At 47.5% G+C, this 16454-nt stretch overlaps 1 protein-coding gene across 3 annotated transcripts in view; it reads right to left on the bottom strand.

The window, feature by feature from the left end:
• The window catches only part of ADCY5 (adenylate cyclase 5), a 168050-nt gene that overhangs the window by 67025 nt on the left and 84571 nt on the right, over positions 1–16454 (bottom strand). For all 3 annotated transcript variants that reach the window (XM_021070244.1, XM_021070242.1, XM_021070243.1), the window contains exon 2: positions 1143–1292. In XM_021070244.1, coding sequence (XP_020925903.1) covers positions 1143–1292 — 150 coding nt within the window. The remainder of the gene's footprint in view (positions 1–1142; positions 1293–16454) is intronic.

The raw sequence follows: 16454 nt of genomic DNA, 5'->3' as shown, positions 1-16454 counted from the left end.
GCCACCAGCCATATCACTGTAACTCCCTAGGCTGAATCCAGACCGAGGCAGAGATGCCCTCAGACTGTGGCGGTGGCCACAGTGCCCACGCTGTGCTGGGCAGGGCACAGATGATGACCTGACTGCTGTCCAGGCTTCTGTCTCGCTGTCCTCATGCTCAAAGGCAGACCTTGCATGTTTACACCTGCCATTGACTTGACACAGTTGTGGCACAGAGCAGGGCTCCACCAATGTTGGTGCAGGTTTTGGGGAGATGCTAACAGAAGACGAGAGGGAGGCCCCTTGGTTTGGAGTAACCTTATCTCTGAGAGGCAGGACTAGTCCCAGTCCAGTGGGAGCCCTAGCATCCCGCTGACCTGCACCCCTCCCCTCCTGGGGCCTCCCTCCAGGCCTGCTGTCCGGGAGCCATGCCCTCTGGACAGTCTTAGTTCCTAGGCTTCTATCAGGTTCACATGCAGGATAGGATACAGTGGTGACTCAGCCAGACCTGAACCCCCAACACGATGCCCACAGGAGGTCAGGAGGACAGGATGAGAATCCTGCCAAGTCCCCAGCCCCAACCCCATCCTCAGCCAGAGGAGCACAAGAGGTTGGGGGTGGGGTGCAGGGCAGGGCTTGTAGGGGGAAGCCCCCCAGCTGGTGGCCTGTGTGAATGGCCTGCCTCCCACTCAGGAGTCCTCTGAGGGTCAGATTTAGGGTAAGTCACCCGGCTTCCTTTTCCTGAACCCATCAAACCCCAGAACTCAGCACAGAGGAAGTGCCTAATGAGGGCATCAGTGGGGCTGACAGCTTGATCTCCTCTCCTGCTCCCCCTTCCCCAGGGAGCGCCTTAGTCCCAGGAGGGGATTCTTGTCAGCCCCTGGGAAGGGGTGCCGGGCTTCCTGCTGCCCAGGCCTGGCTGCCTGGTTTGCCTGCACACCCCAGGGAGACGCTGAGGAGGCAGCAGGCGAGGGCAAGGCCAGAGCTCTTCCTCCCCGACAGCATATTCCCACAGAGCCAGGAATGCTGCGATCCCTCCAGGGAAGATATTCCCCACCGGCTGGGCCATGGCCCCTGGCCTCCGGCGGGGCTGGACAGCTGCCCTGAGTGCAGCTGGCAGGAGGCAAGGCAGCAGCTGGGCTGAGGCAGGGTCCCTCACTCACCTGCTGCTGGTTCTCCCGCTGCGAGTGGAGCCGCGCCTGGATGCACTCCCGGGTCTCCTGGAAGGCTTGTCTCTGGGAGACCTCAGCTGGGTAGTGGGTACAGACGCCCACGATGTTGGTGCAGGAGAAAATGAGGACATTGGAGACGAGCTGCGGAGGGAAAGACGAGGACGTGGAGCTCAGGCACCAGGTACTGGAGCCCCAACCACAACCCTCCTGGCCCCAGAGCCCAGGGCCTCACTGGAGCAAACACACACCCAGCTGCCAGCAAACAAAGGCCAAGGGCACCCCCACACACCCCTTGAGTAGCCAAGTGTAATCAGTTAGGCTCTCTGATGTCCTCAAAGCCCAAAGCTTGGCTGCCCTGGGACGGCGAATGGCCCTAAGGATGCTGAGTCACCGAATAATCCTGCTGTCCATAGTACCAAGGGTTAAGAGGTCAGGTGGGCTGGTGATGGTGTGACAGAGCTGTGTGATGGGGGCAGCAAGGGCACTGCAAGAAAGGCCCCTTGAGGTGGGTAGGATTTCCCTGAAAGTGTGATAGGGGCCATATAGGACAAAGGACTGCTCTTCTAGAGAGAGGCCTGAGCTGGCCATTCCCCAAGGATCAGCTCCAACGAAACAAATTCCTGCCAACACCCAGCACTGTGCAGAGTCCTCCAGGGACTGAGAGAAGGACCCCCAGCCAGCAGAGATCTGGGTCTCATCTCCTTCTCTGCCTCAGCACCAGGGCCTCCTGACAGCCCCACTACCACACCCCCTGGCGAGCATCACGCCCTGCTCCTTACCCATGCCCTCCTCTGTGCTGACAGGGACATTAGTATGGAGAAGTACCCCCATCCCTCAGGTCACAGAGACAAGCCTGGAATTCTTTTGAAAGCAACGCCTACTGAAAAGCTTATGGAAAACACAACACAACCCACGAAAGCAGGTTGACATGGCACCTCCAGATCCCGCCACAGGTGCCATCTAGGCAGAACTTCTCTTGGCAGGTACAGCTCCTGGGGTATCTGGATAAATGGATCCTGGTTCTGCCCTCACTTCAGGCCACGCAAGATGGAAGCCGCGCTCAGCTTTCTAGACCCCCAATCACGCTCTCCACTTAGTTCTTTTTTTTTTTTTTCTTTTCCTTTTGTTTTAGGGCTGCACCCGCAGCATATGGAGGTTCCCAGGCTAAGGGTCTAATTGGAGCTATAGCAATGCCAGATCCAAGCCGCGTCTGCCACCTACACCCCAGCTCATGGCAACGCCAGATCCTTAACCCACTGAGTGAGGCCAGGGATCGAGCCCGCAACCTCATGGTTCCCAGTCGGATTCATTTCCACTGTGCCACTACAGGAACTCCCTTTCACTTCGTTCTCAGTCCCACCTGCAGAAGGGGGACCCAGGTTGACCTCTTCACCTTCCACTGTGGCTCCCCCAGCCCTTGGGAGCCCTGCGTTGGTCCCCAGTCTACTTGTCCATTTGGATCCCAAACAGCCTTCCTCTGGGACTTCACCTGCTTGGCAGTGACCAGCAGCAGCTCCCATTCTCTCTTCCCAGGGCTCTTTGCTTGCAGACCTAGAAGTTCTGTCCTTGGCTCTGATCTGCATTCTACCTGAAGACTTTCCCTACCCCAGCCCTGAAGACTTTCCCTAACCCTAACCCCTAGCCCTAACCCTAGTCCTGACCTCTACCCAGGCTCTCAGGCGTGGAGGCCACGTGGGCTCCATGCTGGATGTGGTGCCACCTTTCCCTGGAGACATCCTATTCTGTGTCTGTCCCAGTCCACAGATACAGAGACTTTTCCTTCCCCACTGCAGTCTTGCTCGCTCCTCGGCTGCAGAGTAAATTCCAGTTTTCTGGCTGAGGGACACTGTGAACCCCCCTGAAATACCTCCTTGATAACTCCCTGATGCCTCCAGGGAAGGGGCAAACTCAGATCACCAGCTCCACCAACTCTGCTGATGACTCACACCCCCACGCCAACCCCATCACTCCAGAAGCCTACCATTGCCATTTTATGGGAACATTTCACAGAGGAAAACCCAGCCAATTTCTCACAAGCAAAGATCCCCTGCCCTACAGGAGCTTACAATCCAGCTACGGAAATAACTGGTCAAGACTAAGAGAGAACCCGCCACAGGAAGCAGAAACTGACTCCTGCAGGGCGATGAGAGAAGCCCCCAGGGCAGGGCTGGGCTCCCTGGCCCTGAGGTCAGGGGCAGGTTTGGTGAGGCTGGCAGACTTGAGAAAGGAGAGAGGATCCAGGAAACTCAGGCTTGCAAGTCCCTGAAGAAATAACGCAGGCAGGCTCTCTGATCCTGAGGACGTCCACAGAGAGAAGATGGAGTCGGAACGGCAGACGGAAGCCACACTAAGGAAGCATCTGAATGTCAGGCTGAGAAGCCTGGCACAGTCTTTCTATACCAGGAGCCACGAATACGTGGAACCCAAGAAGGGCAGGATGAGCACGCAGCTCCAGGAAGAGTCATCACGGTGAGGGCGGTACAGGGAGTCAAGCATTGGGTCGGGAGGCTCCCGCAGAAGCCCAAAGTGCAAGAGAACAAAGACCTGCATGAGGCCGGGGGCCAGCAAGGCAGAGCTGACTTGGAAAAAAGAGCCCCTCAGAACAGGGAAGATAGAGACCAAGGCCCATGGTGTGAACCAATGCAGTGATGGTGACTGGAGGACATGCCTCCTGGATGTCCCTGGGGACCACTGAGGCCGAGGAGAGAGGATGAAATGAGCAGGGGAGAATGAGATGAAGGTGCAGACGACAGGGAATTCTGAAGACGGTTCTCATTAGAGGGTGTCTTTTGAGAGGAGGAAGGAAGGTGCCAGATGAAAAAACAGGAGTGGGAGTTTCCGTCATGGCGCAGCGGAAACAAATCTGATTAGGAACCATGAGGTTGCGGGTTCGAACCCTGGCCTCGCTCAGTGGGTTAAGGATCCCGCATTGCCATGAGCTGTGGTGTAGGTCGCAGATGCAGCTCAGATCCCATGTTGCTGTGGCGTGGGCCAGCAGCTGTAGCTCCGATTAGACCCCTACCCTGGGAACCTCCATATGCCATGGATGCAGCCCTAAAAGGACAAAAGACAAAAAAAAAAAAAGTAAAAGAAAAAAGAAAAGAAAAGAAAAAGAAAAAGAAAAAGAAAAAACAGGAGTGAGACCCAAGGAACTGGAAAGGAGAATATGAGAAGTGACCCTAAGACGGAATCCTGTAACATGATAATTCAAAGAGGCCAAGTGGGGTTTAGCCCAGGAGTGGAAGGCTGGTTCAACACCAAAAATCAGTGTCATTCACCGTATTAACAGACTAAATAGAAAACCATGTGGTTATTTCAATAGCTACTGAAAAAGTAATTGACAAAGTTTAACATCAATGCAAGATTAAAAGAACTCAACAAATTAGGATTAGAAGGGAAATTCCTCAATCTGATCAATGGTATATATAAAAACCTAGAGTGAAAAATGCAATGTTTTCCTCTGGACTGGGAACAAAGAAGAATAGTCCCCTCTTATTACTTGTATTCAACATCATACTGGAGGTTCTAAGCCATGCAATAAGACAAGAGAAAGAAATAAAATGCATATAGGATGAAAAGGAAGAAATAAAACTGTCTACATTTGTAAATGACAGGATTTTCTATGCAGAATATCCCAAAGAATGTACAAAACAGCTACCAGAATTAATAAGCAAGTTTATAAATACAAAGATAATAAGACCACAGGATACAAGGTCAATATACAAAAAAGCAACTGTATTTCTCTAAGAGAGCAACGAGAATCAGAAGTGAACTTTATCACCAAAGCTATAAAATATTTATGTATAAATCTAATGAAATATTGTAAACCTGTTCACTGAAAACTACAAAACCCTGATCAAAGAAATTTTTTTATTTTATTTTTTAATCTTTTTAGGGCCACACTTGCGGCATATAGAAATTCCCTCTAGGCTAGAGGTCGAACCGGAGCTACAGCTGCCGGCCTATGCCACGGCCACAACAACTTGGGATCCGAGCCACATCTGAGACCTACACCACAACTCACGGCAATGCCAGATCCTTAACCCACTGAGCGAGGCCTGGGATCAAACCCATGTCCTCATGGATACCAGTTGGGTTCATTACCACTGGGCCGCAACAGCAACTCCACGATCAAAGAAATTTTAAAAGACCTCGATAAATGGAAAACTCAATATTGTTCAGATGTCAATTCTCCCAAAACTGAAGTACAGACTGTAACACAATCATAATCAAAACCCACGCAGGTTTTTTTTTTTAAGAAACTGACAAGCTGAGTCTAAAATGTATATGAAAAAGCAAAGCAACTAGAATAGCCAACATATTTTTGAAGAAGGTGAACCAAGTTGGAAGACCCGTGCTACTCAATTTCAGACTTACTATAAAGCCACACAGTAATTAAGCTGCTGCAGTACTGGCCTAAGGGTAGAAATATAGATCAATGGAATAGAAGTGAGAGTCCAGAAACAAATCCTTACAGTTATGGCTTGCGGATGTTTGACAAGGGAACAAGACAATTCAATAGGAAAAGAATAATGGTCTTTTCAGAAAATGTCGCTGGGTTAACTCGTTATATACACACAAAAATATAAAGTTAGACCCTGTACCTCATACCAGATACAAAATTAACTCAAATGGATCAGAGACCTAAATATAAAAGCTACAGCTATAAAACTCTTAGAAGAAAACACAGGCGTTTTAAATCTTCACGACCTAGGATTAGGCAATGATTTCTTAGATGTTACACCAAAAGCACAAATGATAAAAGATAAACTGCACTTCATCAAAATTAAAAAGTTTTGTGCTTCAAAAGGAACAATCAAGGAAGTGCAAAGACAGCCCACAGAATGGAAGTAACTGCAAGTCATTTCTTACACCTTTATTTTTGACAAATATACAAACGCAACTAAATGGAAAAAGGATCATCTTTTCAACAAATGGTGCCAGAACAATTGGTTCTCCATACGATTAACTCAAACCTCACCAAATATACAAAAATTTACTTGGAACAGTTCATGGGCTTAAATGCAAAACCTAAAACTATTAAACTTCCAGAAGAAAATACAAGACATTGGGTTAGGCCAAGATTTCTTATACATCACAGCAAAACATGCTCCATAAAAGAAATGACAAAGTGATCAATAAACTTTCTCAAAATTAAGAGCATTTGCCTTCCAAAGACACTGTTAAGAAAATAAAAAGACAAGCCGCAAAATGGAAGAAATTATTTGTAAATGAGAAAAATATTTGAGTAGACAATTCACCAAAGAAGATACAAGGATGACCAATAAGCACATAGAAAGCTGCTCAAAATCATTAGTCATTAGGGAAATGCAAATTGAAAAACAATGAGATACTACTAAACACTATTAGAATGACTAAAATAAAATTCAGTTTTAGGAGTTCCCGTTGTGGCTCAGCGGAAATGAATCCGACTAGGACCCATGAGATTGCAGGTTCGATCCCTGGCCTTGCTCAGTAGGTTAAGGATCCGGCGTTGCTGTGGGCTGTGGTGTATGTCACAGATGCAGCTGTGGCTCTGGCGTAGGTGGGTGGCTACAGCTCGGATTCGACCCCTAGCCTGGGAACCTCCATATACCATGGGTGCAGCCCTAGAAAGGACCAAAAAAAAAAAAAATATATATATATATATATATATATATACATATATATATATTCAATTTTAAAAACAAAAAGAAGAAAGAACTGCCAACACTAGTACTTGTAAGAGTGTTTAGCAATTGGAACTCTCATACCTTGCTGGTAGGAATGAAGAATGGTACAGTCACTTTTGAAAACAGGAGTTCCCATTGTGGCTCAGCGGTAATGGACCGGACCAGTATCCATAAGGACACAGGTTTGATCCCTGGCCTTGCTCAGTGGCTAAGGATCTGGCATTGCCATGAGCTGTGGTGTAGGTCAGACTCAGTTTGGATCTTGTATTGCTGTGGCTGTGGCACAGGCCAGCAGCTGCAGCTCCAATTCAACCCCTGACCTGGGAACCTCCATATGTCACACCTGTGGCCCTAAAAAGATAAAAAATTAAAAAAGAAAAAAGAAAAAGAAAACAGTCTAGCATTTCTCATAAAGTTACACGTACACTTGCCATACGACCAGCAACCTCACTCCCAGGATCTGCCGAAATCAAATGAAAAGTTACATTCACATAAAAATCTGTGCCAGAATGTTTACAGAATACTACTCAACTATAAAACAGAGCAATCTAATGATAACACACAACACCATGGAAAAGTTTTAAACACATTATGCTGAATGAAAGAAGCCACAAACAAAAAGCTACATACTGTATGATTCCATTTATATGGCATTCTGGAAAAGGCAAAGCTGTAGGGACTGAAAACAGATCCGTGGTTGCCAGGGGGTAGGGGGAGAGGTTGACTAAAAGGGGCTGGAGGAGGAAATCTTTTGGGGTGACCGAACTGTTCCATATCTTGACTGTACTGATGGTTACATGTCTAAGTGCCTTTGTTGAATCCACAGAACTACGCACCAGAGAAGGTGTATGTGTGTGTGTGTGTGTGTATATGTATATATGTGTGTGTGTGTATATATATACATATGTATATACCTTTTTTTTTTTTTTGCTTTTTAGGGCTGTTCCTGTGGCATATGGAGGTTCCCAGGCTAGGGGTCGAATCGGAGCTACAGCTGCCGGCCTATGCCACAGCCACAGCAACATGGGATCTGAGCCTCGTCTTTGACCTACACCATAGCTCACGGCAATGCTGATTCCTTAACCCACAGAGGAAGGCTAGGGATCGAACCTGCAATCTCATGGTTCCTAGTTGGATTTGTTTCTGCTGCGCCACGGGAACTTTGATTCTACTGTATGTAAATTCTAGTGTAATAAAAAGAACAGGAATAAGATCCAGGAGGGTCTAGTAGAGAATATGGGGAGCCAGCTGGACAGGGAAAGGACAGCCTTTCCTCTCTCGGAGGCCAGAAAGAGGGACCAGAGTCTATTTTGAGACGTGACCTCCAAGGCAATTAGCAACGGGCCGCTGTTGTATCTGTGTCCTAAGCCTCCTAGCCTCTCCTGCTGTAATCGGACTCCTCCTGTGGCCACAAGGCCAATAGCAACAGACGGTGCAAATCCAAGTAAAATGATGCGCCGTAACCCAAGAGGGTCCAAATGGCTTTGCTAAGCTTAGTATGTCAGCCTCCCCCTCTCCCATCCACTGAACCCAAAGTGGAGTGAGCAGGAAGAGGGGGCTGGGTTTGAGATGGGGGTCTTGGGCAAGGGCCCGTTGGGAGGGGGGTTTCAACTAGTTCGACCTGAGAGTGAAAAAGTAAGAGATCAACACATCAACCACGTACACAGACACACAGGCTACCTACCACCAAAACAGGAATTTGTACACCCGGTCTTAATAGATGCTGAGGCCCCAGGGCAGACACTGCTGTTATGAATGGAGAGGAGCCTCAGTAAAACTGATGGAATCCTGCTTACAGCCTTCCAGAAAGGAGGGTGTAGCTTGTAAATGATCTCACATTTTAGGGACAAGGGTCCAAATGCTGACCAGCTCCTCTCTCCACTAAAAAGTCATCAACGCTTGAGCCTCTTCATATGTCTGTGTGTAAAATACTTCATTAGTAAATCCCAGGTATCATTCACAACAACAGGTACACAAGGTCTCATTAAGGGTTTGTTGGTTTTCCCTGTGCTGATCTCATGGGACAGAGCCAACGACATGGAACGTGTGTGTGTGTGTGTGTGTGTGTGTGTGTGTGTGTGCGCGCGCGCGCACCCACATGCGTGTATGTGAAGGGCTACCTACATTTCACCAGGTGGAGTAACATGAACACCTGAAACTACAGCAAACTTTGGCCCTGGCAGTGGCCTCAGCAGCAGCTTTTAAAACCAGCCCTGCAGATGGTTTGGGTCCAGGAGGTCCCAGGACCACACCAGGAGAAACCCCTACGAGAGGAGAATGTTTGGAATCGTGGTCTCCAAGTGGAAACTCAGAGGAGATGCCTGTGCATGTTTACAGCTCTGTCGGCATCTCTAAACCTCCTCCGAAACCCAACCTCTGCCTTCAGCAGGCTGCGGATTTGATTTGGCCACAAGGGAGGTTACGGTGCTCGGTGTGTGCAGTGTCTCTGTGGTGAAGGCTGAAAGGACTCCCAGGAGCTTGCCTTGGGCACTGCCATCCTCGCTGCCTCTCCTCTGAGGTTTCAGGGGGCTCCATGGGTCCCTTGCCATAGGCTGGCTATTTGCCAGTCCCAGGGGAGGCTCAAGGCAAAGAGGAATGAGGAATGAACGGGTTTGGAACAGAAGGAAATGAACTAGGTAAGACTCCCTTGCAATATGAATTTGAAATCAATATGAAGGGGGTTCACAGGATGTGTCTGGTGGTGGTGGTGGCAGGAGAGGGAATCAGAATTCCCCCAGGGAAGCCGGATTCGATGATGGGGGAAAAAGAAGGCAAGATGTTCGACTCGGTGTGAATTTCAGATAAACAACAAATAATTTCTTAAGAGTTCCCTGGTGGCCTAGCAGTTAAGGATCCATCCAGCACTGTTACTGCTGTGGCTCGGGTCACTGCTATGGCACAGGTTCGATCCCTGGGCTTGGGAACTTCTGCATGCCATGGGTATGGCCCCCCAAAATAATTTCTTTAGTATAAGTATGCCCTGTACAATATTGGGAACATACTTATTCTAAAAAATTTTGTTGTTTACCTGAAATTCAAGTTTAACTGGGCAACCTATTTTTCCCAGAAACCCTACCAGCGAGCCTTTTCAAACCTGCTCTCTCTCAGCTCTGACAACCCCCTTCCCCTTGGCTGAGCCTCCACGCACACCAAGGGTGACCCAGCTCCCACTCCATCCCACTCTCTGTGGCTCCTGAACAGACGGACCCCAGGGCTTTCTCTTCACATCAGGGTCTGAAATTACTTAAGTGCAAGCCAAAGCTGGGATCTGATTCTCTAAATCCACCAACCTGGCCACAGGGGCTAGTCCACCTCACAGCGGCTAGGGACCAGCTCCTTGTACTCTGCAGGTGTGACCTGGGACCGCAGCCCTAAAAACAGGCAGAACCCCTTCTGTCCTAGTCCTTCTATTTACAAACACACAAAACTAGTAACCAAATGAGTCCCAAACAAGAGGAGCTGCCAAACCTGACAAGGGTTCCTTCTGGCTGCCCCAGATTTCACTTGTCCTACACGGTGCTGATGGGGTACTTGGATGGGGGGGGACCTTGGTGGAATTCCATTACGATAGAAAATAAAATAAGTCAAAGAAGGCTTCTCTTAAATTATATACTCAGAAGGCATATCGGCAGGGTTCCTTGTATACTGTACCATGCTCAATTAGGTGCTAAATGCCTTTTTAAAAATATTACATATTTTAGCTTTTTTCATGATAGCAATGCCTTTTTAAAAATTTTCCTGGAGTTCCTGTTGTGGCTCATCAGGTTAAGAACCCAACATAGTGTCTGTGAAGATGGGGGTTCAATCCCTGCCCTCGCTCAGTGGGTTAAGGATCCAGCATTGCTGCAAGCTGTGGTGTAGGTCACAGATGTGCCTAGGATCCAGTGTTGCTATAGCTGTGGCGTAGGCCGGCAGCTGCTCTCTGATTTGACTCCTAGCCTGGGAACTTCATATGCTGCCAGTGTGGCTGCAAAAAGAATAAATAAATAAATAAAATAAGGAGTTCCCGTCGTGGCGCAATGGTTAACGAATCTGACTAGGAACCACAAGGTTGTGGGTTCGATCCCTGCCCTTGCTCAGCAGGTTAACGATCTGGCATTGCCGTGAGCTGTGGTGTAGGTTGCAGATGCAGCTCAGATCCCGCGTTGCTGTGGCTGTGGTGTAGGCCAGCAGCTACAGCTCCGATTCGACCCCTAGCCTGGGAACCTCCATATGCTGTGGTAGTGGCCCAAGAAATGGCAAAAAGACCAAAAAAAAAAAAATTTTTTTTTTCCTTTGCAAAGACTAAAAACTGCTGTATGCTTTTTTGATGATCAAAGCCACATTATCTCTGCCCGGGGGCTTTTGTGAGGAGGTCCTTTTTCATGGAGGCAGTGGGTCCATCTCAATGGCTCTGGACAAATAAGACCAGGCTCTCAGCTCACTTCCTTCCTACGAGGGTCCTACCCAGAGGGCACTCCTTCTTCCCCATTCTAGCTAGGATCAGTCTCTCCTGCAATGAAACCCTCTGCACAACTGTCCTCTATGCCAGAGATCCTCACATTTCCTTACTTCATGACACTTTCCTGCGTAAAAGGCCGCCATGACTCCCTTTGTTTTCTTTTTCTGGGCTGCACCTGTGGCATGCAGAAGTTCCCAGGATAGGGGTGGAATCAGAGCTGCAGCTGCGACCTACACCGTGGCTGCGACCCATGCTGCAGCTTGTGGCAACTCTGGATTCTTTACCCACTGAGCAAGGCCAGGGATCAAACCCACATTCTCACAGAGGCAACATTGGGTCCTTAACCTTCTGAGCCACAATGGAAACTCCCACCACGACTCCCTATTACCAGTAGAATAAAGCTGGCATTAAGACTTTATAAGTTTCGGAGTTCCTGTCATGGCGCAGGGGAAATGAATCCAACTAGGAACCATGAGGTGTCAGGTTCAATCCCTGGCTTCGCTCAGTGGGTTAAGGATCCATTGTTGCTGTGAGCTCCGGTGTAGGGCACAGGCACAGCTGGGATGCTGCGTTGCTGTGGCTGTGGCCGGCAGCTGCAGCTCTGATTAGACCCCTAGCCTGGGAACTTCCAGGTGCTGCAGGGGCAGCCCTAAAAAAAAAAAAAAAAGACTTTACAAGTCTCATCCTGGGCCACATCGTCCTTCTCTTCACCTACCCCAACCACAGGGGCTACTCACTGACTCAAAAACACCATTCTCCAAAATGATTCTAAAAGTATGATGTTTCTTTAATACAATTTTACTATTACTAAAAACAAATCAGTAATTTGTTAACATCTGCTTAATCTGTTTTGGAAAGACAAAAGAGACTAAAAACAGGCAAAAAAAGACAGGTGTCTACTGGGAGCAGCCACTTAACAGCCTTCAAAACACACTCCCAGGCAATATTTCATCACCTCCTAAGCAAAGCAAGCTGGGGGGTGTCACCCCCTCCTGCTGCCGAGGGAGCTAAGGCTCAAGGCAGGAGCCCCTCAGGCAGTTACACTGCGAGGTGGTGGCAGAACTCAATCAGATTCTCATTCCGAGTTCAGAGCCCATCTCACTCTACTGTACTCGGCTGTTATTTATCCCAACTTAATTTAAGTCCACTTTTGCTTTATTCTATTTAATAAAGAAACACTCAACTTTCTCTCACCCTCATCCTGGGTGCCCCAGGCCTTCATAGATCCTGACACATAAACTACTGCTGATTAGGGACCTCCTCCCAGCCGCCACCTCCCCCCCAGCTCGCTCCAAGGAACTTGGCCCTGTCTCCTGAGGCCAAGCCTTACCCCAGTGCAGCTTCCGGACACGACTTACTTTTTTCATTGAGATATACATCTTGTACCATCAAATTCTTCCTTCTAGAGTATACAATTTAGTAGCTTGTAATGTATTCTTAAGGTTATGCAACCTTCACCATATCTAATCCCAGAACATCCGCCAAAGAAATCCCACACCCATTCATCATGTCTTACTTCCCACCTCCACCCTCACCTTCAGCTCCTGTCAACCAGTAATTTACCTGCTTTTTTGATGGACTTGCCCCTTCTAGACATTTCATAGAAATGGTGTCATGTAACAGCCTTCTGCGTCTAGCTATTTTCACTGAGCATAATACTTGCAAGATTCATCTCTGCCATAGCAGGTGTCAGTACTTCATTCCTTTTTATGGCCAAATAATAGTCCCCAGTACAGATACACCACAGTGTGTTTATTCATTCATCAGTTGAGGACAACTAGGCTGTGTCTACTCTTTGACTATTATGAATACTGTTGTCATGAATATTCATGTACAGTTACTTGCAGAGACTTATGTTTTTAATTCTCTTGGGTATATACCTGGCAGTGGAACCACTAGATGTTGTGGACTGAGGGTCTGTGTCCCCGTCCCCAAAGGCATTTGCTACAATCCTAACTCCCATGGTGACGGCATTAGATGGCTTTGGGGAGGCGATGAGGTCATGAGAGTGGAGCATTCAGGAGTGGGATTAGTGCCTTTGCAAAAGAGATCTCATTGAATTTTCTAATCTCCCTCCAACTTGTAAGGACACGGTGAGAAAATGACCATCTATGAACCAAGAAGTGGGCTCTCACCCGACCCACATCTGCTGACAACTTGAACCTGGACTTCTCAGCCTCCAGAACTGTGAGAAATAAGTGTCATATAGCCCATGCTATGGGATTTTCATACAGCAGCCTGGATGGACTAAGACAGCGGGTCCCATGGTAACTCTATGCACAACTGTTTTCCAAAGTGGCTGCATCATTTTACATCCCAGCCAGCAATGATTTTCTACATCCTCCCAATACTTGTTTTGTCTGTCCTTTTTTTTTTAATAGCCATCCTTGTGGGAGTGAGGTCAAATCTCATTGTGAGTTTGATTCCCTTAAATTTTAAAGCAGACTGTGACAAACAAGTGAGGTAGTTTATTTTGTAACTTGAAGAGCTGTGCCTTTAGTTAGACATGGCCACACTGTACACTTTATTTTTGTCATCTTTGGTTAGTTATTCCTAGGAAGACCCAAGACCTTGTATATGCAGCCAGAGAGAAAAAACCGCTTTCATATAACCGTAGTTACTTAAACAGGACATCCTTTTTTTTTTTTTTTTTAGGGCCACACCCGTGGCATATGGAGGTTCCCAGGCTAGGGGTTAAATTGGAGCTACAGCTGCTGGCCTACACCACAGTCACAGCAACTCGGGACTCCCAACCCACTGAGTGAGGCCAGGGGTGGAACCAGCATCCTCATGGATACTAGTCAGATTCACTTCCATTGTGCCACAACGGGAACTCCAAACAGGACATCCTCTTAATTCATTCAACAAACACTGGCTGAACAACCAACGCAGAGCACTGTGCTCGGGCACTGGGTTGTGGGGGGGGGGCAGGGGGCACCCTGAGCCTGGTCACGGAGCCCCTGTGCCCTCCAGGACTTCAGGTGTGGTGGGGGGAGGAAGAGGCATATGTAGAGAAGCAGCTGTGAGGACACCAATTCTGCAGCCTTTGCAGTCGCTCACCCCAAGTAAGTTCTGCAAACTCTCAACAAATATAGCAGAGGACATAATCCTCTCCCTATATGAAGTGATTTACAAACTAACAAGGAATGAGTAACCTTTAACAGAAAAAGGGGCCATGCAGATAAAGAAGCTATTCAAAGAAGTAAAACTACAAATGACTTCTAAACACCTGACATGAAAAATGTGAAACTCACTAGTAAGCAAAGAAATAAACATGATGACACTATTTTGCCTATGAAACTGGCACAGTTTTTTTTTTTTTTTTTTCATGGCAGTAAGGCTGGCAAGCATCCTACAGAACAGGGGCCCTTCTACACCATCAGCGGGGATGGGACGGTACAACCCTTCTGGAAAGCACTTTGGCAATGTGTGTGAAGAGCCTTAAAAATGTTCAGACTCTTTGACCCAGATTCAGGCTGCGCCTAGGAATCTGGACTCGTAGCTCATCAGAAAGTCCGTAGCTTGGATAGGACTTTCTATCCAAGGGTAATTAGAAAATTTTAAAACAGGGAATGCCTAAATGTTGAACAACGGGAGGACAGTTAAATAAATGATGGTGCTTCAATACCCTGGAATATGCCAAGCCCTTTAGAAAGTTTTATTTGAAGGAGATTCCACATCATGGGGAAAATTACAAAATAAAAGGTGGGGGGGGGGGTAAAAAGAGAATACAGAGTTGCATATTCAGCACGATCCCAATCTAAAAATACATGTATGTTAACAGTGACAGAATGTCTCCAGGTGGTAGGGTTATAAGTATTTTTTACCTTTTTCTTTTTCTTCTTCTTCTTATTTTTTTGTGTGTGTTTTTAGGGTCACATCCGTGGCACATGGAGGTCCCCAGGCTAGGGGTCGAATCAGAGCCATAGTCACCAGCCTACATCACAGCCACAGCAGCGAAGATCCGAGCCGCATCTGCAACCTACACCACAGCTCAGAGTAACACCGGATCCTTAACCCACTGAGTGAGGCCAGGGATCGAACCAGCAACCTCATGGTTCCTAATCGGATTCATTTCCGCTATGCCACAACGGGAACTCCTACCTTTTTCTTTAGACCATTGAATATCTTCCTACTTTTCTATCAAACTATGAATCTTAAAAGAGGAAAATGATAAATTTATATTAAAAAGAGGAAAAAACATCCATGCTTTTCCTCTGAGCATGGAAGGCTGAAAGAACTTCTTGTCTAAAGAGGAGAGATGAGAATTCAATTGCCTAGAAAACCAGCCAGAATAAGTCAAATGCAAAGAGATTTGAAGATGAGAAAGAAGTCACAGCTGGGCAGTGGGGCCTCGGAAGGCTAGAAGTGACTGTTGATGGAACTTGCACGTGGGCAGGATCTGGATCAGGCATCACAGGGGAGGGGCATCCAGGGGCGGAAACAACCTGAATAAAGGGGTAGAGAGAGAAAGGAGCAAGGCTGTCTGGGAATGCAAGGAAGTCCATGCTGAACGGAGACAGAGCAGCCAGGGGGGCTGGCCAGGGATTGGGGGGGCGGTCACAGCTGGACCACGAAGGACATTCCTGTCAGGAAGCATTAAAACTTCAAAATGGCATTTCCAAAAATAAAAAGTATATTAATTTTTCAATTTATAAAATGGGCATTCATTAGAGAAAATTTCAAAATCACAGAAAAAAAATCAATTTACCCACTAAAGACAACCAATATAAACTGGTTTCTTTCTTCCTCCCTCCCTCTCCTCTCTCTCCCTCCCTTCCTTCTTTCCTTCCTTCCTCTTTCTTCCTTTCTTCCTTCTTTCTTTCTTTCTTTCTTTCTTTCTTTCTTTCTTTCTTTCTTTCTTTCTTTCTTTCTCTCTTTCTTTCTACTCTTTGCTTTTGCTTTCATGAAGCTGGGATCTTACTGTTTCTACAATTTGGTATGCTACTTTTTTTCACCCAACATTATAACATAAGCATGTTCCCCCGTTATTACAACTTCTGGTGCTGCAGGTTTTCAACAGGGAAATGTGATCAGAGCTGCACTTTGGGAAGATGAGTTAAGCAGCTGGAAAAGAGGTAGTCAAGAGGATGGTGGTAGAAGTGGAGAGACCAAAAAGAGAGGTGGGAGGTGGCAGATATGAGAAGGACCAGGCTTGAGCGGGGCTGGGGGGCTGCAAAGGGAGGGGGG

The sequence above is a fragment of the Sus scrofa genome, chromosome 13 (genome assembly GCF_000003025.6).
Source record: "Sus scrofa isolate TJ Tabasco breed Duroc chromosome 13, Sscrofa11.1, whole genome shotgun sequence".
In the NCBI taxonomy this organism is placed as follows: Eukaryota; Metazoa; Chordata; class Mammalia; order Artiodactyla; family Suidae; genus Sus; species Sus scrofa.
The sequence above is the reverse complement of the archived record's forward strand: the minus strand, read 5'-3'. Positions and strand labels throughout refer to the sequence as shown.